Source organism: Amblyomma mixtum, chromosome 3, assembly GCF_055824585.1.
Source record: "Amblyomma mixtum isolate Tamu chromosome 3, ASM5582458v1, whole genome shotgun sequence".
Lineage (NCBI taxonomy): Eukaryota > Metazoa > Arthropoda > Arachnida > Ixodida > Ixodidae > Amblyomma > Amblyomma mixtum.
This window is the reverse complement of record NC_143014.1, coordinates 72,374,491-72,401,328: the sequence shown is the minus strand read 5'-3', so window position 1 is coordinate 72,401,328 and position 26,838 is coordinate 72,374,491. Positions and strand designations below refer to the sequence as shown.

Sequence of the window (26,838 nt, the reverse complement as noted above, 5' to 3'; positions counted from 1 at the left end):
TTGAAGTACTTTTCACATTGTATCCGCGTGACGAGTAATTGCGGACAAAACACTTCTAAGGCACCACGAGACAAACAAACAAAAACAACTTTTGTGTTATCTCCAAGCGTTAACATTCAACGGTATAGACATTCCGACTAGTTGTGTTACTCAAAGTCTATAATAGTCATGGGTAAACATAGCATTCTGATCAATATGGCTGCACGTATGCAATGTAATCGCTTAACAGCGCATCTGTTGCGCAAACACAAAACAGAATTCACGCGAATAAAAATTGCTTAAATGAGATATAAAGAAATACCTCTCGTGCTCTGTAAAAGCAATAGCTAAGCATGAGTGAACCAGTGACGTGATGCTCTTGACAAGTTTCACAGCTGCAGGACACATATATAAATGTGCCATTTCAGCAACTAATCGTTAAGAGGAAGCTTTATATTCGTTTCGAAGGGCTCGTGCTTAAACAGCTCAGAAAGGAAGTATCGTTCTCCTGGACACCCTCTCAGGTGATTCGAGTGAAATTAATGGCATTTAAGAAAGCAAGATCGAACCTAGTGACTTCAGGCTAGCAAGTTTCGATTTCGGCTCTAAATATATTGTAGAGAAAGGGCCGAACATTCAAGAATTCAAAACATCGTGAAGTTTCGTTTTGGGAATCTTGTAGCTCCGCCACATTGTGAATGTAGGAGTTCGGTAAAAAAACACCTGATAGAACATTTAACAAGCAGAATAAATATTACAGCTTGATTCGGTTTGTGCCATTAATTCGTGAATAAGGATAGTACGAAATTAACTTAACTGATATGACAGTTTCAAATACCGTGCAATTTTGACAAGATGCTGCTCCCTCTTCAGGAACCACAACAAGGTGAATGCTACAAAATTTTTATTTTCTTTGCGGAGCCATGAAATATGATATCTCAACATTTGTAAATCTGCAGTTTTCGTAGTTTTCTGCACAAATAAGGATACCTGAATCAAAACTTGTAACAGCAGTCTCTAGATTATGCGTTTTTCTTTAAAATGCAGTGCATGGTTACAAAATTGAAGCACTTAATACTGAATCGGAGCTCGGTGCCAGCTAAAGAGCTCTCTGAGCCTCGTTTAATTGACATTTTACAGCAAATTCGAGCTTGGATTTGAAGAATATAGTAGTCTGACGCTACCGTTCTATCACACAGTGCATTCTAGAAATAAATAGTCTTTTTTTTTTTTGTTACACGCACTGACTGTCACTTTTCAGCATTCCTGATATCAGCCTTCGTTACAGTAAGAGGTTGATAACTTTCGACTGTGACCCCTTTGGCGAAGAATACCTCACTGAATTGTATTGCGTTGGATGCGGAAGAGGCTGGAGAAACACGAGGGCTATCTGAGGCGCTGAAAGCGAGGCGGATTTCACCAAAATTTTCTCGGCTGGCCAACGTCACAACTGTAGCCAAACGTCGATATTACCGGATCTGATGACTTTCCCTCTTTGGTCAGGAGGTTTGTGCGCGAGGAGTTTACCGTAGTACAGCTTCGAGGTGTGAATCCCTACCTGGTGCATTATTAGTTCTCCCTTCCCGAGCCCCGCATGCAGCAGCCAGGGTAAAATGATGATGATGATGATGTCCTCAGGCTTGATGGGTAATGTCCCTCACGCGTCTTCTTCCTCTTCCACATCCAACGCAGTCGCTGCGCGGCGTGACGATATGTTGCGTCCGACTATTTTCTACCTGCCGCCCGAATGCCTAGCATGTGCCCCTTATGCCGGACCCTGAAAGACCCAACAATGTTATTTCTTTCTTATTGCTCGTTTAGCTGAATGGTGTGTACCTACACAACACTGACCATCAGTACTGATTCAGCCCTCTGAACATCAGGTAAAAAATATGTGTCCACCATCGTTCTGCGCATCTTATACCTTCGTAAGCACCGGCTAAGTTTCAGAGGACGCTTATTTTCAATTCTAAGCCCTTTTCGAACACTCCTTGCAGATCCCGGACGGTGTACCACCGCTATCAAGGCTCACGCGAGATGATGGGTAGCAGGAGTCCGCGTATCGCGACGCACGCACACGTACACACACATACGCGATCGCCAGTCGCTCTGAGCCCCACACAGTTCCATGGAGTGTGGCATTCACCACGTCCTGAGGGCGCCGGTGGCGGTTGGTCTGTGACCCCCCATGGCCGGGTACATAAGAGCGCTGGCGTCCGGCGGCTGCGGTGGCGGCGGCGGTGGCGGTGCGAGTGCGGCAGCGCCGGCGAAGTAGGGGTGCATTGGGTATGACGGTGCCGGCGGCGGGAACGGCACAGCGGGCTTCCCATCTCGCACCAGCACGGGCACAGCCACCCGACGGGCGCTGGCCGCCGCCACCATCTCCAGGGACTTGTCCTGCGTCTGCCGCTTGCACTTGTAGCGCCGGTTCTGGAACCAGATCTTCACCTGCGCCACCCGGCGGATAGCGCCCGTTAATTTGGTGTCCCGTTACAACTGATTATAGCTTTTATTTTTCACGCAACCTTCTAGACAAAGTTCCTCTCATTCTCGGTAATCATACCAGCTCTTCACACAGCCCTATCACGAGCTAATGGGTTTTACCTGTTAGGAATAATCGCCGTATCAATTTTTGACGAACTCGAATATTCCGCCTTTCTGCTTTCGATTTGTACTCTTCCATTCTTCCTTGCTTCGTATTTCTCATTCAGTGGGGATCACAACTGAGCTGCTCATCTTTCGGGTGTATATGCAGACAAGAAGATGATGCCTTAATCCCGCCGGTAATCGTTTGTCCAAAGCGATGCCTTAACTTAAGCTGTCCTGCTGAGAACAAACACACAGCAAGCGACACGCTGTCAATGAAGAGCTCGTGAAAGAGCCTGTACACCCCTTCCCTCGACGCCGCGTGTCCTCGCCGTGTCATCGCTTTTCGGTAGTTTGATATGTTTTGCCTCTGTGTGCCTCAGGCGGGACAACACATTCGCATCCTAATTTCCGCTCTTTCTGACGTGCGGTTTCACATCATGGTACACTGCGCACACTGAGTGCTCTGGAAATAAAGCAATGTTTCTTTTCCGAGTTTCATTTTCTTCGAAGCCCGCACGGCTGTTCGAAGTAACATTCGCGATACAGAGCAAACTAGTGCCGAATTCATTATTTTGACCACCGCGGCCACGCAAAGGCTGGGTTAGTAACGCCACCATACCTTATAGTTACCGCCGGGTTGAGGCGTTTGCCGTGGTAGATACTGAAAAACAATTATAGAAAATACTAATCCTGGAAGGAGCAAGCACCGCAGCAAGCAGGGCTGGTCCTATGATGATGATGATGGCGATTTGATTTAAATAGCTCAAGGGCAGCTTGACCGAACAGAGCCACTTTTTTCAGGGGTGTAGGTTCCGAAAACATTTTTCGAGCCACTCGCCGTTGCTTACGGGACTTGACACGAGGCCAGGTTGCTTCGGAAAAAATCGGCCAGTTATCTGCCCTGATTTCAAATTCCGTAGTATTACCAAAATCAAGCCATGAGTGTTAAAAATCACACAATTAAAGTACTAACGCATTTAACTTCTAGATGAAATTGTTGAGTGTTGAATCCTGGAGCTCAATCAAACGCATTAATCCCGTTTTCTTGCGGAACTTCGCTACGATTCTAGAGGATACGGGCATGAAACCAGCGTGACACTCAAGCAACGCGAAAGATGAAGTGAAATCCAAAAAAAAAAGAAGGACGGATATGCGCTCGGAAAAATATCCAGCACAAAGAAGTGGTTGTTTTGCCGAAAGGGCGCCCCGCATTTAATCTCGAAACAAAATAAGAAAGAAGAAAATGCGACCCCGGGAGAGAGAGAGTGCGAGAAATCGAGAGAAAGCAAGCAGGTCACGGCAAACTTGATGCCGCGCGCAACACCGCCTGCCCGATACAGCTGCTTGCGACAAGATCAACGCGCGGCCGCTGAGCAGCGCGACAGCAAGCACGCGCGCGGTGCGTGCGCGCACCGCATACCTGGGTGGAGGTGAGCTTGAGGGCGTTAGCCAGGCGGTCCCTCTCCGGCGCCGAGAGGTACTTCTGCTGCTTGAAGCGCTGCTCCAGCTCGAACACTTGCGACTGCGAGAAGAGCACGCGGGGCTTCTTCCGCTTGCGCGGCCGCGGGCCGGACTCTGCACACGGGGAAAAGGGGGAGATTTTTCATAGCCTCGGGTAACTCTGCAACGTATCCCGTGCGGTGCAGGCTGTAGAAATGTCAGCAGTCTTCTTCATTTCTATTCCCATCAGACTATCTAATTTTCACAGTGTTAAGCGAATGCAAAGCATTTTTCAATGCGTCAGTTGCCAGAGGTACCGAAGGCCTGTTGTAAGGTAACCGCGCAAGGTAGCCCCCCTGCCCCTCTCTCTGAAAAAAAAAAGCAACCTAACATTTAATTGGGCGCATTGCGACATCAGGAGGTGATAAAACGACTTACAGTTTCTCTGTGAACTTGTAGATTTGCGACTTAGTATTTGGGCGTATATGTAGTGTCTTTAGACGCTTACAAAATTCGCATAGTTTTCTCATTCTAATCGTGCAGCAATAATAATTTTCTGTCCAGAAATCTACCGAATTATTCTTTTTTTTAGGTTTCTGCAATGTTGGGGCACGTAATGACAAAATGTTGAAATTCAAAACTCTTAGCTAACATTATCATTTCATGGGCATTACAACCGTTTAGCAGTAGCAGCAGCAGCAGCAGCAGCAGTAGTAGTAGTAGTAGTAGTAGTAGTAGTAGTAGTAGTAGTAGTAGTAGTAGTAGTAGTAGTAGTAGTAGTAGTAGTAGTGGTGGTAGCAGTAGTAGTAGTAGTAGTAGTAGTAGTAGTAGTAGTAGTAGTAGTAGTAGTAGTAGTAGTAGTAGTAGTAGTAAATTTGATTGAATTCTTGGTTAAGTAACGCTCACATTCTCGGGGAGCGTGCCATTGGATGTACTAGCTTTTAAGCACGGTTTTTAAGCTTGCTCTTGGCCAATGCTCCCGAAGCAAGCAGAAATGGTCGTACTCGTTCCTTATGTTTCTGCGTGTGCCTGCAGAAAGGGAAATCACCCGCAGAACTCGCACTTGTGTCTTCGGTACGGGCTAATTTTGATAGCGTCTACTGCACGAAAGTATGCGCGGCGTTTCCGCCTCCCAAGGAGGGTGATCCCGAGATTAATTTAATATGCACTTCCTCTGCGTCAAGATGAAACGTTATACTAAAACTGAAGGCAAAACGCATTAATCATTTTTCTGTAAACAAGCTTTATAGTTTTTTTTTCTCCCATAAAGACGTATCAGATTAATTGGCCGATTTTTTTAGTGTAGCTTTGGCGCATCAAATCGCTAAGTCCCACAGAGTACTCAAATATGCATAACGTGGCGGCAGCAACATGAGCCGCGCTTTGAATATGTTAATTCTTTCTACGTGCTGGGAACCAAAGGCTTAAGGTGGATTTTTAAGGTATGCGGGTCGATGTCGGCACTTAATTCACGAGTGCATGCGCGTGCGTGCATGTGTGCGTGTGTGAGTAATTTGGGAAAATCGATTGCTTCCTGGACGTACTGTGGGTAAACAACACGTACATCAAAGCAATGTGTAGTGCTGACAGTGTTTGCTTGAGTCATTTTGTTCAGCAAAAAGTTATTGGATTAGCGGAATCTCTTAAATGCAGGCCGCCAGGATTTCATTGTTTTTTTAGTCCATCACGGCACCGTCCTACTTTTTTTTTTACTTTATTACAAGCGCTTGACAATATGCGCCGCAGTTGTCTGCGACGCGCCCTTAGTTTACCTGGGTTGCGCTGTCGCCTTCGACACTAAGTCGCAGTTTTTATTTTTCATCAGCAGGGCCAGCGTGCCTGGTCTCCTTCTTTTTCTTTCTCCTACTCTCATCTTCCCACTACATCTATGCCCACCTCTCCGCATGGCAGCAGGCTGAATGGCATGTCCGCATTCACCTTCGCATCATCCATTTTTTATTCGCTAATCTGTCTCTCTTTCCGTTGTCCTTTTCGTTCGTAACAACTCATGCCTATATCAACATAGTTTTAGATACACTCGTTTTAGATGCAAATGCATTTTTTTTTCGATTCTTCTGTTCCCCATAGGTGCACAATGTTGCCATGCATCTTCTTTTTTTTTTTTTTTTCAAAGCATATTGCCATCGAGATTTCGTGCTGCGAGTAACCTCGCGGTGTTTTGCACAACACGTCCACTCCACTGAATTATTTCCTTGTTTTGCGGATACTTCACAAGTTCACCCAATAAACGGCTAGCATTCCGGCTCCTAGTAGCACTCGTTTTAAGATGGCCGTTGCCATTTCGAAACTGTACGACACGACAACGCCATCCCGTCGATTCCACGCCTGACGACAGTCATAGAACTAGCAGTATCGAAGGCACACCAACACTACGGCATTAACGCCATTTATTAAGCTTTTGTGATGCTTTTTGTTTCGCCTAGTACATGAAATAGAAAGCGACATCTGACCTGTCGCCCATCGCCGTTCCCTCCGCAAAGTATTTCTACAGCTATAGCTGTAAATCTCAAATGTGCGGCAGGAGAAGTGTGAGAACCATAGCTTGAGCAACCTTTTCCCGGACTAGTAACCGAAAGTATGCTTAATTCCGTCCAAATGCAATGTGAAATTTTTAGCGCGCATTGTCGTTGTAAGGGTAGTACAAATCTAAGCTACAAGTGCACAATTTCAAAGCGGGCTTAAAACAACCCTGTTCTTGCCCAGACGCATTCTTAATGCAATGAACCTGCACTTTCGAGTTCCAGTTATCAGTTATGCATAGACACATGCATGAGCGATCTTCCTGGCCATCTGATTTACCGGAAGATCGCATGCACGCTGGATGCATAATAGTACTTTAGAGGGGACAACACCTTTTGAGGTACCCCTCAACCCATACTAAGCTGGCAAAGGGAGGCGTTGCATGGCCAGTTCTCACACAAGCCATTTCAATGTCGTGCCCGCGCAAAATGAAAGGGTATCAGCCGGCAGATGGGCAGCCAGTCGATATCATGTGCACGTCTATACTCAAGTTGCACAGTAGTCGTCGAAGAGCATCAAAACCAAGGATGCAAGGATGAAGAGAGAAACAACAAAGAAACGGAGACCAAACTAGTAATATTTACCTACAACAACAAATGTAACCCTGAAGACTGCAGTGGAGTTTTCAGCAGATCCGAAAACCTAACGGGGCTTTTCAAGATCAACGAGCTGCAGCATGACGAAGACAGGACTTCGAACGTCAGACGCACCGGCATGAGTGTGAGCCGTTAAAAAGAGTAAGACACAGAACACTGCTTTCTTCCGGAAGACCTTCCGGAAGAACGCGTGTGGAGGCATTGGCATATAGTCCTACAGAGTGAGATGAGTAACCATCTTGTGAGAATGTGAGTTTCAGATCATTTTACTCTTTTTTTTGCGACAAACATGGCAATGAAACAATGGAACGCCCAGCCACTGTTCTACTTTGAGCCGGTACAAAAGAAGCGATTGAAAATTTAGAATTTCATTTTAGTGATCCTCATGACGGTAAAGATGACTCCGCTTTTTTCTTTTTTAACCGTGCGCTGGACACACCTTCGTTCGCTGTCCAGTGGCATCGGTAGCGGTGGAGGGCACGGACTGGCACAGGGGTCTTGCAACAGTTTTTATCGCTCATATGCTCTCCGCACGATTGCGGGTCTCTAAGCGAACGCTTTTTCCCCAGTTCGCACTAGAATGATCACTTCTACAGAGGTGCGCTTCAAGCGTGGCGGTGCAAATTTAATGTGTCATACGGGCACTGGCAGCAGTCACAATAAGAGTTTTGTGCTAGAAAAACTGTCATTTCTGTGGGGCATTAGTTTTAATAGTTTGAGCGGAGAGGATGTCCATTTTTTCCATGGCGTTTCATTTTGCATGAGGTGCGAGAAAATATTTTAGATGCGCACTCGCATACTATTGCGAATCACGATGTAGTTTGTAGTGGCTAACAGTGACATTTAAAAAAATTAAAACGTTGAAGTGAAAACGGCTGTCTTAGTGTGCACAACGTTACCTTATATAGGAGTGAGTTAGACAGCGAGGTATTACGTCGGAAGTAGAGGGTCGTTAGTAGGGTTGTATGTACGTTTAATTTAGTGTCAAAGCCAGGTCGTTTTGCTTGTGATTTATCAGGTACTTAGCACCAGAAGTTAGTTAAAGCAAAAATGAGAGATTTACTTTCACGTCGTCAACCTAGTCATATACGCACGTTCATTTTCATGGCTGCCACTTGCAAACCACTTCAGCAAATTTACTAGTGCCCCTCGAGGATGGCAGAGAATGGGATAGATTACTGAATACCTACGAGGCTCTGTACAGCTAAGATGGAGGCACTGTGTTCCGCATGACCACGCCAAGGATCCTCATATAATAACAGTTCAGTGGGCCATCACTCACTTGTCTGCTATTCTGCAGGCGAAAGGTCAGGAGACCACATAAAGCTTCGTTCTATTTGTCGTCCTGCACCCAGGTCAAGCTAGGTCTGGATATTCAAGCGCCGAAGGCACGGCTGCCGATTTTCTACGTTTGCGGCCCTATTTCACCGTCTGCCTCAGGCTGAAACTGTCTTGTGCTCGAAGATGTCGACCAGCTGGGGGTTTTTTTCACGTGCACGAAGTCAGTTCACGTGAAAGAAACTCACCTGGTTTCTTTCACGTGCTGGAGTTTTTTTTTTTTTTTTTCACGTGCACGAAGTCAGTGCACGTGAAAGAAACCCAGGTGGTAGAAATTTCCGGAGCCCTTAACAACGGGGTCCCTCGCAGCCTGAGCAGCTTTGGGACGTTAAAACCCATTAAAACAACCAACCAACAAAGGTGAAAAGTTGCAAGAACAGGCGGAAATTGTTTACTGCCAGGAGCCTGCAGTCCCAGAAAGCAACATCAGGGAAAAAAAAAAAACACATACACAGCGACCCGTCGCGCCGGGGGCCAAGCTGCGCGCTCAAGGTAACGACTGGCCGGCTTCCGCGCGCGTCCCCTTCATACATAACACATCGCGAGCGCTGGGAGCAGACCGGCGCATCGCAGAGCGGCCGCAATGTTTCCGATACCTCGACTGAACTGTAAACACTATCGCAACGCCGGCGCAGCCGCTTCTTTCGAAAAGGCCTGTTGGCGGGGCGGGGCGGAAATAATGCAGCAGCATGCGTATATGACATTAGCACGTACAGCTAGTATTTAAGGCGCCCAGGAAAACAGAAGAACGAGCTGTTTTCGTATTTCGCGGTGCGTTTATGTCCAAATGATGTCTACAAGCCTTTCTTTGTATTTATATATTAATCAATAAATCCTCCAAAGACCCGGAGAAACGAGGTATTGTCACTAAGCAAATTAGCTTTTTGGTAGTTGCATTATACGCGGCCAGGCGGACAATTACGCTGAAGCATAAAGAAGGAAAAGCATTAGCCTCTCTGTTCTCAAATTCCCCCTTTCCCGTACTTTCTTTTTTTTGTTTGCGCACTTATCGGCGCCCTATTTTGAGATGGTATTTTCTCCCCTTTTCTGCGTGAGGAATGTACCTCTCTCTCTCTTTCTCTCTCTCTCTGTTTTCTTTTTGTCAGAAACGTGTTCCCTTTTCGAGTGTATGAAGCTTATGCTGAATGATATGCGTGCGTATTAAATTAGACAGATTTCTGCTTCAAATTTTCGCGGCTTGGTTACCATGCTTACTGTATTTTTGGAGCTTATTGTGTTGTCTTCGTCGTAGAAATTTGAAGCTATCAAATGACACGGATCTGCCACTAGTCCACGGTTTCGGGTCCTGCTAAGTGCGGGATAGCGTGTACATTGTGCATGGAATGAATAAAAAGTAAAAGTGAATTAAATAAGTGATCGGAATACAGTTGCTCTAAACATCCGGCGAATCTGGTGATGGCTCATGGCGATTTAACTTTTTAGGATTCGTTCTTAGACAGCTGTAGAGAAAAGTGATGGGAGAGATTCTCTTGACTAATGCTATTTTTGCGGTGAATGTCTCGAGGCATTTGCTTCATACAAACATTCTACAAAATGCAGTTGGCGTGGTTATAGTCCACTTTAATTCCCAAGATTGAAGGCGTGTCCTTTTGGTTATTAGAAAAATATCGAAGTATTCTGGCTAATTATTCGGGCTTTCGGAGCACTTAACCTGGCAACAATATTGTTTAGTCTATATAATTGAACTTCTCATACAATTCACTTACTTGCCAAAACATTTCAATAAACAATCGATAGATATCTACAAAAAAATACGTGAGCTACCTAAAATTTAATTATACGCTGGCCATGCAGTGAACTTTTTACCTCGGGTATAGACAATAGTGAAAGGGGAGCAAGAGAAATAAGGCAAGAAATTAAGCGAACTGGGTGAAAAATTTGGTGCGGCAGTTAATATACAGAGTGTTTCAATTGACTTTAGCCAATGTTTTAAGAAAAGCGGTGCACCGCACCTAGCTGAAATCGACGACATATTGGTTCCCGTTGTGTGACACTCCTCAAAGTATTTTTAATTCCTCTAATTATGCCGTTAGCTAAGATTAATTATGTAAAATCTTTAAAATTTGGTTCAGGTCCAAGTGCCTTTCCTTAATTAAGTTGTAGAAGCGGTTTAGAAAGAACCGATGCAGCGTTTTGTGGCGACGTATCTCCTGCGTTGTCCTTTTTTTTTTTTTTCAGCAGCCATCGCGCTACCAAACGCATTTTGAAGTCCGCGGGCGACGCCGCTGTTAGCATAGTCTTAAGAGCGCGTCAGCACATTTGTCCGTAACATGGAAAGCGCGTGCAGTGGTCTATTTTCAGTTATTGATTAATTTAGAAAAATACTGCCAGCCTGAGTGTCAGGCTCTAGGGAGGAGTAGGCGTACAAGATATACATAGGATCCAAAATATTTCACGCATAAGATCGTAACAAATCGCCATGAAGACAAACCAGCATTATGTCAGCACGTCACGGTCCAACATTCTTTGAAAAAAATTTTAATATTGGAGCATTGTAAGGTACTGTTATGGAATTATTGAAGGTAATGATCCATTCTTACGATACGTAGCAAAATATTTCTTTTAAAGTTACGCAGTTAAATATTTTACCTTTTCCCAATCCCTGTGTCTCATCTCCCTTGCGGTTTTGTGTTTTCTCCAAAGCGAAGTTTTATAAAAGCAGCTGCCACCAGCTATGAACCTCAAGAGCCCCTGCAATCATTTACTCTGAAGAAAACTTCGCGTACCATTTTGTCACTGACACCGGATGAATATGCAGGGCTATTTGTCTGCCCCGTGTGCACTTTGAGGAGTGGTCCTCACGTTCAGGTGACTGTCGCAGAACAATCTCTTCGTAGCGTCGCTACTGGCCTATACCTGAAGACGAGTCGCGAGTCGCGGCAACTTGTGCGCGAAATCCAAGCATGGAGATCTTCGCCAACTTCTCCCATTCTTTCCGAAGTTAAAAAAAAGAAGTGCCCGCGCTAGCAAACTACCAACTCTCTTGGGCGCGCGACTGCTAGCCAAGCGGACGAATAGTGTTGGCCAAGCACACCGAGCCTCACCGAATTAAAGGTCCGGAAGGACAGGCTTACGTCACATTATACCGCGTACCGAGGAGATCCACTTTCACGGATTGCCTGGACGCACTCCCCCCCCCCCCCCCCCCCCCTTTCCGCTCCACTAGTCCCCCAGTTCTTAATCTAAACGAACGACCATGTACATTTCGTCTTGACCAGGGCAATTAAGCCAAAACGCCGATCCCATCGGTACATGCGAATGCTGCTTAGCACGGGATTAATCTCCTCAGGGGACGAAGGAAAACGATGGCTGGCTTTAACGACGCTGGCGCTCGCTGGGGAGAAAAATACCGTCGCAGTGCGCGATACTTTTGCCTGGAAGTAATGTGAGCGAGCGAAACCGTCCGCTGTGCCACACCAAGCAGTAACTGTTGCACTTTGTCTCGCTCCGCTACTGCACTGTGAGTTGAAAGGCGCAGAAATAAGTCTTTTTTCCGAATTTCAAATAGTGTGTAGCCCGCAGCGGTGTGCACGCGTGTTCGCGGGTTTGCGTGCCTGCGTTTATATGCGTGTGTTCTTTTATTTCTTTGCGCGCCAAACGCGGAGATGATTACGGGGGAAAAAATAAAACAACGCTCAAACAGTGGCTCAGAAAGAGAACGGTGACGCATAAGTCTACAATTGAAGTCGGTAGCTAACTAAGATATTAGTACGCTTGTCAACGCTGATATAACGTAAAGAGCAGCGGAGGAGGTATGACATTAGGGGTGCCCAAATTTTGTGCTAGGAGCTATCCAACGACGCAAACCGCGGAGTTGGCTCTAGTGTAAGGGGGGGGGGGGGGGGGGGAGAGAGAGAGGGGGGAGGGGTGCTATTTATGAAGTGTACAATTTAAGAATAAAATATGTAAAAGTCAAGGATCAGAAAAAACTACCAGGCCAATCGGGCCAAGAAGATGGTTTCATTTAACGCGGTTTTAAACCAATTAAAACGGTTTAAAGCAATCCTTCGCTGTCTGGTTGAAGCTCACGGTGGTGAGTGGCACGCCATAAATTTTACGGAGAGAGCATTGCCTCACAGTCGAGAAAAAGGATTACAAAACTAATTAGTAAGTAGGCAGGAAACTAGAACGGGGAAGTAAAAGAAGTATAAACGTAGGGCCAGGAAGTCAAAGGCACTGAATTTGACTAATACAATGACTAATTCGTTTCCATGGAAACGGGGATCGGGAGGGAATCGTTCAGTGATAGTCCCAGAGGCAGCACCCTACTTTTTGCAGCGAGATCAGGGTGTCTTAGAACGTGCGGATGCAAAAATATAAAATGATAAATAAATAACCAAGGCGATGACACATGTCAAGAGTGCCGCAAATCTGAAGAAACAATTCAGCATATTTTGCTACAAAGTGGCCGTATTCATATAGATTTCGACGCAGGCACATCCCCGAGGCCCTAGAGTTCGGAGATGACGAAAGTATACATTATGAGAATTCATCTGTGGCAGACGTTATAACAAACGGTTGGATAATTACTAGCTTAGAAGCGCGACCTTAGGATTCGAAATTAGCATAGCATAGAAGCAAATGGAATTTTTATTTTACAAATGGCGAATTTCTTGACAGTAATTATAAGTTTGAAAGACTGGTTATAGAAATTCAGGATAAAAAAATACCAAGCACGCTTTCACCTGCCACCACCCTTTTCAAACGGGGGCGCTTTTGGCATCTACTAGTCCATATGGTTCGTGGGCTGTAAAATGGGTAAGGGCCCTTGCAACAAGAATTTTTCAACAAGGCAAAGACAGCTTGATCTTCGTAGGGTATGATTGCGCGTGAGGATCATCACGCTTAAAACCGGGACAAATGCCTGTCCCAATCATCGGGTACAAAAGTTTCCAGGAAGAGCGAAGGGAGTTCTGTAGGCACATAAATGCTCTGTTGCTTTATTTTGCAAAGACACATGACAGCAGGAGAGTTCGATTTGCCCCTCTGTAAGTGCAGCCTCGAATCATGAGCCTGTAACACAACTACGCGGTTTAGTTAGCGTATCAGTAAAAAATTCCGCAATGATTGAAAACTTTTCGGCTGAAGATTCACTCTTTTTTAAAGCGTGGAGGCCGTTGAGTTGCTTGAATGACGCCTGAGCACTTGAATAGATAAAGGTTGTGGAGAAGCGGTGAACTAAGCATTGGCACGGAAAAGGACAACTGAGTAGCACTAAAAAAAGAGGGGTTGTGGGAACGCAAGTTAATACATTGGTATTTACATTATCAGGCGGTCAGATCTCCGCTGTTAGAGACAGTCTTCCCAGCGCCCGGACTCATTCCCCCCCCCCCCCCCCCCCCCTTTGCACAAGAGGATCTGTGTTGCGCAGACAGTTTCACATAGATAGCCCATGTTTGGAGTGTGCGCTTTGAAAAGTTTGGGGCAGTGTCATGAGGTTTTTTAGACACATGCGGCTGAAAGGCACCAGAATGCGAACCTTTATCTAAATACTCCCATAGGCAGGGTTAACTTCATGCGACACTCCGTCCGTGAAAAAAAAAAATACGCGCAAAAGCGTCTTCAAACTTTGAAAGAAATTTATAGATTCTCGTGCTTCGAAGCACGAGCGCAACGTGAGTCGAGAATTCGAAGGCATGAAAAAAAAAAAGAAACAGAAACGTCCCTGCGGCAGCGACAATCCGCCATACGTGTAGGACACCCTGTGGCAAAAATCGATTCTTTGGGTCCGCGATTAGCTGAAGGCCCAAAACGGCCTTTTCCCAGTGACAACGCGCATGTTTTCTGGCTGCGGTGCCTGCATGAAAGAAGCGGAAAATGTTTCGACTTCATGAGCTCGGCAGCAAAACAGATCGGCGCCTGCCTGTACCAGAAAGTCCCATACTCAGTTGAACTGCGTGGTAGGAAAGAATAGGGGGAATTGCTATTTCCATATTCCGTGTATGGGCGTGTACACAGTCCTTCGTGTCGGCGCCCACCACTTCCAACTAAAACTGGCACAATTCAGGGCTTCTGCGTTTGGATATAAGCCTGCACAATATTCAAGTTTTTGCAAAAGTCACAAAGTCATCAATTTTAATGTCACCTGTATCCAAAAACCACTGCAACGAACTGTAACGAACGAACACGAAGTTAGTACAGCTACGTCGCAGCATATGTTTGGAGCTAACAGAATACTCGGAGATTGCACGTGCGCAGATTAACACAATTTGTTCATGTGTCCTCTTCAGCGGCCTCCACTGTGTCGCTGCTTGGCGTAGACCACCGCGGAATTATAGGATACAGCAGAATCAATTGTTTCCGCTGGCTGAGTTGTGCGTTATCTTCCTGGAAGTGATAATTTATCGGTCCTATTGGGCCTCCGCGCGAGAGGGGGATATGTAAAAATTCGGAATCAGCTTTCCTTCAGTCGACGACAGGCATCAGTGAGAACGTCACCGCAGTGATCGGCATTTACTTGTTTACTACTTTTGTGTCGTAAACTCTCCAATGCATTCTTTCACTGGTGTGGTCAACGTGCGCACCACATCTCTGTGACGGGTTCGGAAGCCCCTAAGCAAGAGTATTGGACAATGACTGCCGACACGCATCGACTAATGCCGTTACTTTTGCGTCAGTGGAAGTCACAACTTTGTTACGCAAACATACTTTTTTTCATGCCCCTTAATGAGCATTCAGGTCATCTTTCGTAAACTCTCTCCTATTAAGTTTCAACCCCTTCAAGACGCTTTCCACATAGACCTTTGTCAAAATTTTAGGGCCACAGAGCCAGCGCTTCTGGAGCCAGCAGGGTGGCTGTTATGGCTTTGCAAAGGACCTTTATTTCTGTAGAGTGGGCAGCAGTAATCTCCTTCACCCTTTAATGATTTATAATTCAAAGAAAACAACTCGACATTCACTACACTTCCTGCTAGAAAACCTGTCGCCCTTTAGAATTTTTGATAGATGTTTTACATTTTACTTCAGTCGTAACGGGCAAACATTGCCTTCCCTCACACTACGGGATTCGCTCCTCTGTAATCTGAGCTTGTGACTCCGCGTGCCGTCGAATACAGGGACACCTGTCTTGCTGGCATGGTCACGATGTGCGCATAGCTTGGTCCAAAAGCGCTTTGGGGCCTCTCCAAAAGCAGCTACCACTCTGTTCGGTCAGTGGAAGTCTGGATAGGCCACCGCGCCGTTGGGTGTCTTACTTGCAATAAAGGAGCTTCAAAGACTACGCAGACTGGTGGCCTCCATTTTTTTCTTACTTGAATTTCTAACAGTTAGCAGTGCAGTAGCAACACAATGGCAAAATGGGCGAGCTGATGATACATACTTAAGGAATATAGCGCAATAAACGAGGACGGAAAGAAAAGAAACCAAAGGGCCAACTGTAAATACCCTGTAGTAGCAAACTAAAGGGTTGCGCTTGAAAATGACGGCCTATTGTGCCCAAAACCATTAGCAAAAATAAAAATGCGCATATGAGGCTGCAGATGCGCGCAAGCAGATTAATCATATGACAACTCTGTAATTGATTATACTCCGTTTTTCTCTTTCCAGCAGCTAAAAAGTTCTCCGCCTGCAAGACGCCGCTTTCTAAAGTTCATCGACGAAATTAGTCACGTTGTTTTGTTTTGTTTTTGTTTTTTCCGCTTTCTGAGCCGGGCTGACTCTACCTTCAAGGCCAGTATAGGCGAGCATTCCAGTCATCGGCGAGCGCGTGGCGCCGGCGCGTCGCGCGTTACTGCAACTCGGATTACTCTCTCTGCTCTCCGGTTGCTCGACCGTACTGCGATTCCCACGCCTCCAAGAGGCCCATCTCCCTGCTGCCCCAGAATCAAGGAATGTGCAGCGCGCTGCCGGCGGCGCTAAGAAGGAAAGGCCAACGTCGCAGAAGTTATGCACCTTCGCCAGAGTTTCGCGAGAGCACGAACGAAAGTCTTGTTGTTATAAACTTAATCTTTACGACTGGAACTTTGTGGTACCAGTTCGCCTTTTGTTTCACATTCCTTTCGCTCGTTCTTCTCATGAGGAGTACACCAAGCCAAGTTTCTGCTACTGGTTAACAGTTCGAGATGTGATCTCAGCCATTGCTTAGCGCCTTTGCATAAACATATTGTACAGACCATTCCTACTGAAGCCGAAAAGCAGGTGACATGACGTGGTATTGACGCAGATAAGTCAGCGTCAAGCTGCACGCAGTTACTGATCTCTCTTAGAACACTTTTTTTTGCCTCGACAAAGATAAAGAGGAAAAACGTGTTTAATGACGTCAAGCACAACATCCGATGGTTTATCACACCTCGCTGAGCTGGTACGTTCTTGACGTGCCGGACGAAGGGCGACCGGATGGTGATCTCATGAATGCGATTAGAGAGCGACACATGACTTTGTGATTGGCGCGCAGCCTTTGCATCCCGCGTTGACAGACACTCTAGGGCGAGCCTCACAGCTGGCTTCTGTTTTCTTGGTAACTGTCCGCGTGCATTAAAAGTGAACATTATTGTGCTCAAGGCCACACTGATGTAATGAAGTCGAATAAAACAAATTACTCATCTCTTCAGTTAGGAGTTTTAGGCCTCCATAAGCGCTTCGTCAAATCCGCCTTGCGTTTCATTTTGTTTTCAACTGGGCATACAGTTTATTACTGTGCTGCCCTAGCTTTGTTTTTAAAGTGATGGGAATTATTTCCGAAATGCTTTGCGTTCCTTCAGTCTCAAAACTTATTTTAGGAGATACAGTACAAAACCCACGAGAATGTTCTCAACCTGGAGCGAAGAAAGCTATTTTTCTGTTTATTAGCAACTGTACATCTGCCGTACGAAAGAAGAGTACACTGTTAACTTTGCGCGCTTTTGAATAAAGGTGTGAAATGTCTATAAATTGTCAAATAGCGGTACAACATGGGAAGAAAGACTTTTTTGAACGAGGTTTCTCTTGGTTCTTATCGCTTCCTCCACAGAAAGCTCACATATATTATTATTCTGCAGAGAAATTATTTCGCGGAATATCGTGTACTATACAAAAGGCTATAAATGGACAGTGAGAACATATCGAAGTTGGCCTTTAAAGTTAGATTAGTGCGTTGTAAGGACAAAGGCGCTAATTTCACTGAAAGCGGTCTTTTTATAAACTAAAAAAGGTCCAAAAACTAAATACAGCTGCCGCCACTAAAGGCTGTTCTAGCAAGCAATTTGATGTGGGTCAAGAAATATTGTCGTGCGCGAATCCCTGAGGATAGGCAACACTGCCATTCACTCTCAAACTGCGATCACGGAGTCTTTCTCGTTATGGACGTCACAAGTTTAAATAGAGTGACAGGAAAATTTTGAGACCCTATTTTCTCTAGAATAAATGGGTCTTTTGCCGCCGGAGAAACATAACACAGCCAGAAATAGCCAGAGAATCTATTCTTAGTAAGAACAAAAGTTTGATGAAGATGTCCTCAGTGTTCTTTGAATAAGTGCTAACGAAAGCAAACGAGGTAGTCGAGCAAGGCGCCTCGGAGGTTTACGGCGTGGATTGACCTAGAAGTGTTCATGCAATACTTTTCGGGTCTCCCAACGTGCATCTTCTAATGCTTCCCTTATGGCTATTAGCAGCCTCCCGAAAAAAAAAAGGAACTTATGGGAAAACGTCATACTGCATCTAAGATTACACCACCACAAAAATCAGAAGTATATTAGCGTATGCAAGTGGAATAACAGGGGAATTTATTTGATAGTTGACTGGTCCCTTTAGAGCCCCAAAATAAAGAAAGATGTTCTAACAATAATTACGCGAGTAGGGTGCGTCGTCAGTTTTTTAAAATGTTTACAGAAAACGTGTTGCATGCACGTGTTTACCACAGCGAACTTTTCATCCCGAGGTTATCTCGCTGCGATGAAATTGTGGCCCAAAAAAGTTTAATTTAACCATTTTATTTAAAATCACGAAACAATTAAGCAAAAACATTGTCTTTCCCCGCGTTTGTGCAAACGAACTGGTTTTCGACGATATCTCGGAGCATTATCCTTATGAATGACGAGTGCAACTGAGCAACTTAGCAACTGACGAGTGCGGCGCCCTCGTTATGGTGACGGTCGTTTGCGGAAACTCCAGATGCCTCTCCAAGATAACAATAATTTGTTTGCGACCCGCCGCAACGGATGCTTGTACGAGAGCTCGCGCGTTTTCCGCTTCAAAGAAGCGTCACAGCTTCGCGCTGAGGGATGTTGGAGCACCTCGCCCTCCCGAGGTTCAGTGTAATCCAACCAAAACCGGCAAGGAATTATTTAATAGCTTGTGAAACTAGGCAATGATCTGTATTCTGTTCCATGCCAGACGTCTCTGCGAAAGTGTTTTTTCTCTGGTTTGTATACTACTTGTCATCTTTTAGGTCCCATCATATCGTCGGTCGGCCTCGCCAAACAGAGTGTGAACCGCTGACAAAGGAAGAGTATATGTCAAGCAAATGTCTTCCCATGCTCCACCCTACCTAAAGTGTATTATTATTGCCTGTCAATCTCCGGGAAGCAAACCTTCATTGCAATGTGGTGATTGTCGAGTGCCTTGTAGGTAATCTGGGCGGCGCGATTCTTTCGCAGATAATGTGGCATAGATATAAACCAGTAAGGCAAAGGCAACTGCACATAATCACATTGTTGTCAAATGTACAGTGAGTAAGGCTACACATGACACCTCGAATTTACTGTTAATGCGAATCTTTAATGTAGTGAGTGTTGTAATTTTCACGAAAAAAATAACTTTTTTTTTTCCTAATTGTGTTTGATGCTATGGACAGTATTTGTCAAGCTGAATTAGCTGGGAGAAAGTGAATGTTGGAGATATTGCTCTCCAGGTGTAGCGGAATGAATTCATCGATGTTGTTCGAAATTAATGACGACGATAGTTTTATACTTTCCATCATAATCACGGAGGGGGCTGTAGGTAAAAGCTGCAAAACAGCTTGACAATTGCGCAAGGTCCCCTCTGCAAGGCGAGGCAGGTGCAGATACGAATTTGTGCAAGAGAGAACATGAGACTGTGTTGCTTAAAACGGAAATACAGTGCCGCAGTCAAAACCGAGTGAATGAAGCAAGCGCATTTGCCCACCACGAGACGGGGAAGATATCAACTGAAGCTAATGTTTACCCGACAAGTAAAGAAAATGGGGGAGCAATACTGGCACAAAATTATCCGCTTCAGCTCAAAACTAGGTGCCAGATTACGGCCGCGAGAGAAATCTAAATCCGCCGCAGCCAGACGCTGGAGCGGCAAAGGCTTGCAAGTACCGAGAACTCCACCGCTGCCGCGTGATTCTGCGGCGGCGACGCGTGGCGGTCAGCGCGTCGGCGCCTCTTGAAGAGACGGGGAGATCTTTTTACACGCTTACGCCGACTTGGCGCACAGTGGCAGCTGTGTTTGGGTAAAAGGCGGATAATCGGCTCTCGCCGCCGGCACGGCCGATCTCGCGCGCACAAAGCCGCGCCGATGCACCGAAGGCGGCGAGCAGCCCCTGCTCGAGCAAAGCGGCCGCCGGAAGAAAGCGGGCATCCAAGGCGCCATTGTGTTCTGCGCGGTCGCAGCTACCGGTACAAAGCCGGTGCCGACGTTTCTCCCGGCTCTCTCCGAGGCCGCAGTATTTGCTGTTCTTTGGCAGTACTAAGTTCAAGCACAGCGTCACTCCTGTACTGGCGGTTTTGTCCCGGCGAATATCAAGCGGAGAGTGAGCAGCCAGGCCGCCGTTGACGAAGCGAATGTCTTAGCTGCGCGCGCCTCAACCGAATCGCCTTTTGTGCAAAACAAATATCCGAGCATGAAACCAAAACAAAGCCAACTATTCTGAAAAATTCTCAAATCGCCCACTTCAAGGTGCATACAAATCGCCAGGGAAAAAACGTGCACGGCACAAATGAAACTCTCGTAGGTCCATAGAAACACGGACCTAAAAAGTAACAGAATTGTACCTCTGGCAGATTAAATTAATAGTACACTTGATTTCAACTTCTGGCGTTCGATGACCGCTATTCGTGAGCGAAGACGAACCGCGCAATTGTTCAACGTCTATAGGCGGTGCACTGCCGTTTGAGCCCCGCTCGAGTACAATTTTGGTCAGGATTGAGACACGTGCTGCCCAAGCTCTCCTCGTCGACCTAATTCTTTTGAACATTCCTCTCCATTACGAAGGGTAGTGAACAGGACATGGATCAAATCAATACTCCCGGACAGCTGACGACGACGGGCGCCACTATAAGACACGACGCAGGGTGCCGCGCAGTGCCAGCTCGTGCTTGACTATTTATGGGGACCTGTGTTCGATAATTATAGGGGAAAAAAAACTGTTCGACTTTAGGGCGATTGAGAAAATTGTACCTTATTGCTGTCGGCCCAGCTTACTCTGTGCAAGGTATGAAAGGTATTCGTTCGTTTTTGAGAGTTCAAGAAGCGTTTTGATTCCAGTTGCGCTGCGATAGAGTGCACGTATAGTTCATTTATTTTACTGTTTTAAGTTTCATACTCAAATCGCCCGGTGTACGCATAGTTTAAAGTGTAGTGGGATTCTTGAGAAAATTTAAGCCTGGATTGTCACTTGTGGCCCCTGGCGAAAGACGCAGATGACGGATCAATTACTCACTGGCATCCTAAACGCAGCCATGCGGCTACAAAGGAAGAGCCTGGATCAGGACGAATTTTTCTTTGACTACGAAGCTTCTGCGGAAGCTGTATACCTTTCCTTCGTAGCCTTAATGATTCGCTTGGGCATATGTCAATGACTAATTGCTCCCTTATTACAAATCTACTCCGCCTTGGGGGATTCCCCTAAACATCTGACCAAACAAATAACAAATAGCTTGTCCAGAGTTGCTGCAGATCTGATGGCATCCCTGCCTTCCTTTCCGTCCCACGCACTCTCTTTTTGGCCTTATTTTGCAACATTTGACTTCCATTTTCGTTTCTGTTGTCTGTGACGTCGTGATGAAAACAAAATGGGGAATCAAACGACTAATCACAGGCACGGCAAGTCTGGACGCGCTAGCCAGTGTGGCCATGTCACACTGTGCGGCCATGTCACAAAAGACCGCACTCAGGCAATCCGTGGCGCTACCACCGACCAACGTGAGTCAACTTCCATGGACTGCATCACCGGCAGAAGCTACTAATGGCAGATGACCGAATGAAACGTTACAAAATACGGTCCCTGGTCTCAACTGCTCCCGTAGGCAAGCCACACCTGCCATGTGATGTCAAAGTGGGCGCATTTAGGACTTATTGTTGTGCGAGTGGAAGCTGAGCAGGTATTCCTTTTTTTTTACCAGGAAATGCCAGGACTTCAGTGGTCCCCGTTGACGGACTAACGGGGACGGGCTCCCTTCTGGTTAAGCGTTGCGAGAAGTGTGAGAAGTTACGAGGTGGATTGTGAAACTTGGCCTGATTGTCAGTGGCGGATTGCGTTTGGTCTAACACTGCGAATGCGAGGGTATGCAGTAATTTGCAATGGTCCGACTGTGCCACCTGCCCCAGCGTGCTCACAACTGTTTTCGGATTCCATCGGTTTAATATGGCTAGCAGAACAGCGGAAGCACTGTTAATTGCTGCTACTTATAATGCTGCATTTTTTTTATTTTCCTACTGTTTGTATAAGAGCCAGTAACCTTTAATGTCACGCTACTGCATTTTCTTCCAAATTTTTTGTATATTTCGGGTTTTCTGGGACATATATACAGGAAATCACAAAAATAGTTTTATTCTAAGGTTTCCTTAACTAACTTTGTTCACCGCGGCCTCTGTTCCTAATTGTTAGCAAGGCCTTAAAACAACAAAAATCCCAGTCTACATTTTTGATGGAATTTGTCGGATTTTTTAAAGATGTTTTTATACCCAAGGATCTCTAGTTTGCTAATATTTGGTGTCGCTTCGTTGAATAAAATCCCAAAGAAACGCAGCCCAAGAAAGTAATGCTATACTTACTGCCTGTGAGAACAGAACTCGGCCTGTCAGGAACATGTACTCTCTCGGCATCGTGTTAGGTACCTGCAAGCTCGACGAACCACGATTAAAACTGGTTTGCAGATCATAGCTTCCGCCCGGCATATGTCAAAGTCGACAAAATGCGCTCGACAAAGCTTCGTAAGTTATGCGCTGCGTTGCAACGTTTCTCTTTTGCTGCCGCTTTCCGAGCACGATGTAGCCCCTTCCAGAGCCGCTTCGTAAACATGGGCCTCAGCGTCTTTGCTCTGCTCACCGTGTATATCAAGATACTCTTTTACATGCGCGCGCCCAGCTTGGGACCCCTGCTGTGAAGTCAGGAGCAGATCGCGCAGTCGAGGCCGTCACCCTTTACCGATAAAGACGTTGTCACTGCCATGAAAGTTTCCCGTGCGCACTCTCTCCCAAACTACGCCCTGCGTATCCGGATGCGAAGGTTGAAGCTGCATCTTTGATTTATTATAATAAACTTGCGCAGGGCTGATCTTGCGTGTTCGCGTGATCATAAATCCAACGCTGTCAACAAAGATTCCTAAAGCAAAATAGTCCTGCCGCTTCTATGTGAGAAACGACGCTGCCTATTGTTTTATTCGCAGATGTCCAATGTTGCTTCCTGGACATACCGACGACAGCAGTGCTATAAACATTGCACGCAACAAATAACCTGTAGTGGTACTTTCTTGCTCGGCAATGGGGCTGCAGTTTTCATTTTTGCTCCCTATTGCCAGTTTTCAGTGACTTTTACAATCACTTCAGAAAATAAAAATAAATTTGGCGGAAGAGATATGTCTGTCTATGCGTTGGAACTTGCTCATTCTTGTTAGATGACATCGATCTACAGGGCAGGAAGTGCTTCAGTATCGCCGTGTGAACGGTTTATGCTCCCCATTTCTCAGCGGGAAATTCGATTCATCAAAGGAATCCCACTTGTCAACACCAACACTGACATTTGCGTGGCTTTTAGGAAAACCTCCCGCTCCCTCAATTTCGGGGGGAAATACGGGACAAAGCGTTAAGCTTACATGAGAAAACTGCAATGATATAGGGTTTTAGCGTAGCGGAGACGTACTAACGTACACGCATCCTGAATTACCCGACGCCTACTGTGCACGCGCAGTGACAGGGGCGGGACCAGGCGAGGCCACACGCGTGCGCCAGCCACCGTCCGGCAGACCAGTATGCTTCTACGATATTATGTCTCCGCTACGCTAAAAGTCTCTAATAGCTCCAATATTTTTTCCTCGCAAGTAAACCTTCTCCAGCTTAATGCCTCAGAATGCCACTGTTATTGTCGTGGTATAGTTTTCATCATTTAACGCGAAACGACTGTAAAGACGCATAAAAATTTAATCTCTTCCGCTTTACCTTTCACCCCTGTTCATGTTTTGGCTCACGTGAAATCCGAAATGCAAAACAGGGGCTCTCGGGATAGCATAGGCGATGTAAAGCGACGGTTTACTTCCCTTTGCTACACTACACATGTTTATCTTTCTGTGGGACCTGTAGGAAAGGTTTTCGAACTACCTTCGACAACCACGTTTGCCTCACTAAAACAAAAATAATTCAAGCACTTACTCGCATGAATTTAACCTCGCCCTTTCCGGCGCTTAGCCGTCAAAATATTCACAAGAATAGAAAAGCCGAAAGCAACCAAAAATACCGGAAGACGCGATAAATAAAAATGGTACGCGTCAAACATTCAGTTAAAAGGCGCAATCACTGGTACGCACACACGCACACACTAGGGTCCATAATTAAAAACGGAGAACAAAGACAACACAGGGCATAAGTTAGTCTTACTACGTAGTTGATTCATCATCGAAATAAAAATGACTGTATACGAATATAAAAAAAAAAAAGAAAAATGGGAGCGATGGCGTTAGAGAATGCGGTGGTACTGCGACCTTATCAGGACTAATCTGAGACTATACATGAGACACAATCGACGTCAAGTGCAATCTTCAACTCGTGTTTAGTACTGGGATCGTCAGGGCAAAGACATGCAAGTGGGGCACCACGACAACAGCCCGTTTCTCTGCGTGTTTGAGATACTCATGCATACAAGAAATGGTGCTCGAGGAAGGAAGAAGATTTCATTGCTAGAAAAAAGCGAATTCCCGTTCGACTCCAAAACACGCCCCGGCCAATACATCGTGTCGGAGTCTGGTCTCAGCGAGCAGAAGCGAGTCTTTCGCGGTATGCAAAATGCACGACCACCTCCAAGCGAGCTGCTAAAATGCATGCACGCTGTAAAGCTAAGTTCTACCGGTGGTGCAACAAGAGGAGCCCGCCCCTCGTGCACACCTCAGCCCGCCATCGGCAGGGCCTAGCCAGATAGGGTAAATGTGCTCCATAGGAGTTTGTACTGCGGAAGCAGCCTGCCAAATTAGATTCGACGAATGCACACGTACAGTACTTGGGATATTTTTTGGGGGAAGCGACCCCCCAGCAGTCGTCTGCGGTACATCAAAGGCATCGACAGATTTCATATCGTCGCTTGCAGTCGTCTGTGGTACATCAAAGGCATCGACAGATTTCATATCGTTGTAAACTTTTGCGTAAGCAAAGTTTAATCGAAGGGTGAAGCAATTAAAAGCTGCAGTTCTTTCGCGGCATGCATTATCAATTTATCATTTTGCTTTTCAGTCTTGTGATAAGTTTAAGCAAGCCCTTTTTTTATTCAGTGCAAAGCAATGTGTTTTTCTCTGAACACTTTTTTATGACACCTGCGTTTGCAAGTTGATGGAACTCCTATTAATTAAGTTCAATGATCAGCGTGCGTCTATTTCCACAGTGGACGATTGCATTCTCTAAACGCTACGGGGAAGGAACGTCTATCTTTCGCATGCGAAGATGATATCCCGCATTAGCTGAGTAAACGACAGATTTCACCATAGATTTATATATAACGACGCCCTTTAGGTAAACGGCATTTACGCCTACACTTGCTGCACTTTGAAGTAAACCAGCATTACCTTCGGGATGTCAGGTATAACGACCGAATCACGTGCAGTGAAAAAGGGCTCCGCACGCAGATCAGACCAGAAGCGCAATAAGAGTTGAGAATATCGCTCGGAAAATAACGCCAAGACGGCTCATCCCAGACGCAGTCGCAATAAATAATTAGCGCTTAAGCCGCTGGTTGCGGCGCGAAAGCCCGAACGCAAACATCAACGCCTTGATGAGCTCCTAGAGACAACGACGACGAAATAGAAGTGAAACTAAAACAACTCTTAAAAGTGAGAGAGATTAGAAGTGAAGCGTCAATATTGAAAGCCCCGTGAGAGAGCTCCACCTCTCGAAGTCGACATTTTATCGATCGCCTTCAAAGCCATGAACCAAAGCCACAAAAACTGAGGGAATCAGCCACTTCTGCCGCGCGGTTTCACCGCCTACAGGATTTATGGTGCTGAAAGGAACATCTGCTTTATTTCCACTCCTAATTCCGTCAGTTGCGAATAATTCATTTGTAGGGATTAACCTTCTGCACATATACGACCGCTGAAATCATTCATGTAGGAAGGACTATAAGAAAGGCACAGTAACAACGATCGATTTTCGCCCTTTGTCATTTTAAAGGGACTGCATTCAATGAGATCTTCGAAAACATAGCGCCAAAAGCACACGGGCGACACAGAACTGGACGGGATAGGCGCTGTCCCGTCCAGTTCTGTGTCGTCCGTGTGCTTTTGGCGCTATGTTTTCGAAGAACTGTTAACAACTAGCCCAAACCAAGCTACTGTTAAATGAGATCTTTGCATACTTTTGTAAATATCAAGATATAAAGCTTCATTGCCTTCAACAGCTCACATGCTTCATGTTCAAATGCTAAGCATAAGTTTGAGAGCCGTTGTTCATGAATGGTTCGATCGGGAGTTTCGTGCACTGCAAAGCACGCATAATGGGCTAGCGAAAACTAGCGTATTTTTGTGGTCTTTATGCACTGTTGCTCTCACTGGATATTAAGGTTACATGTCATCCACCTGCCATGTTGGCGCGTTTGCTCAATTTAATTTTCACTCCAAGTATTCTAGAGCTCTAAGATTCTTTCAACATCTATTAAATACCAGGTCATTATCAATCCCAATCCCTGTCGCTCTTTTCACACGCGTGAAAAGCCACTAGCGTGACTAGAGTGAAGTATCTTCAATGGCCTCATCGCTCGCGTTTCCGTCCACTTTATATGAATGTAGTTCTTTCCACGAGGCTATCAGTTTACATACCGAGCTGTGTGCAGAAAATGGGGGCACCGCAACTGTGTGGAAAATACCCCTCGCGCGTATGCCATTCTCTAAAGGCACAACGACGTCAAAGAAGCATGCGCTGACGTCACGACGGAGTCTGCTCCATTCGAAATGTAACACAATATTTTCCCCCTTTA

At 45.8% G+C, this 26,838-nt stretch overlaps 1 protein-coding gene across 1 annotated transcript in view; it reads right to left on the bottom strand.

Annotated features, from left to right (window-relative positions):
- Positions 1–465: 465 nt before the first annotated feature.
- Positions 466–26,838, bottom strand: part of LOC149350578 (homeobox protein Nkx-2.5-like) — a 43,424-nt gene continuing 17,051 nt past the window's right edge. Inside the window, exons 2-3 of the mRNA XM_089579618.1 lie at positions 3,989–4,143; positions 466–2,427 (exon numbers count right to left, since the gene is read on the bottom strand). Of these exons, the coding sequence (XP_089435744.1) occupies positions 2,122–2,427; positions 3,989–4,143 (461 nt within the window). The 3' untranslated portion in view covers positions 466–2,121. The remainder of the gene's footprint in view (positions 2,428–3,988; positions 4,144–26,838) is intronic.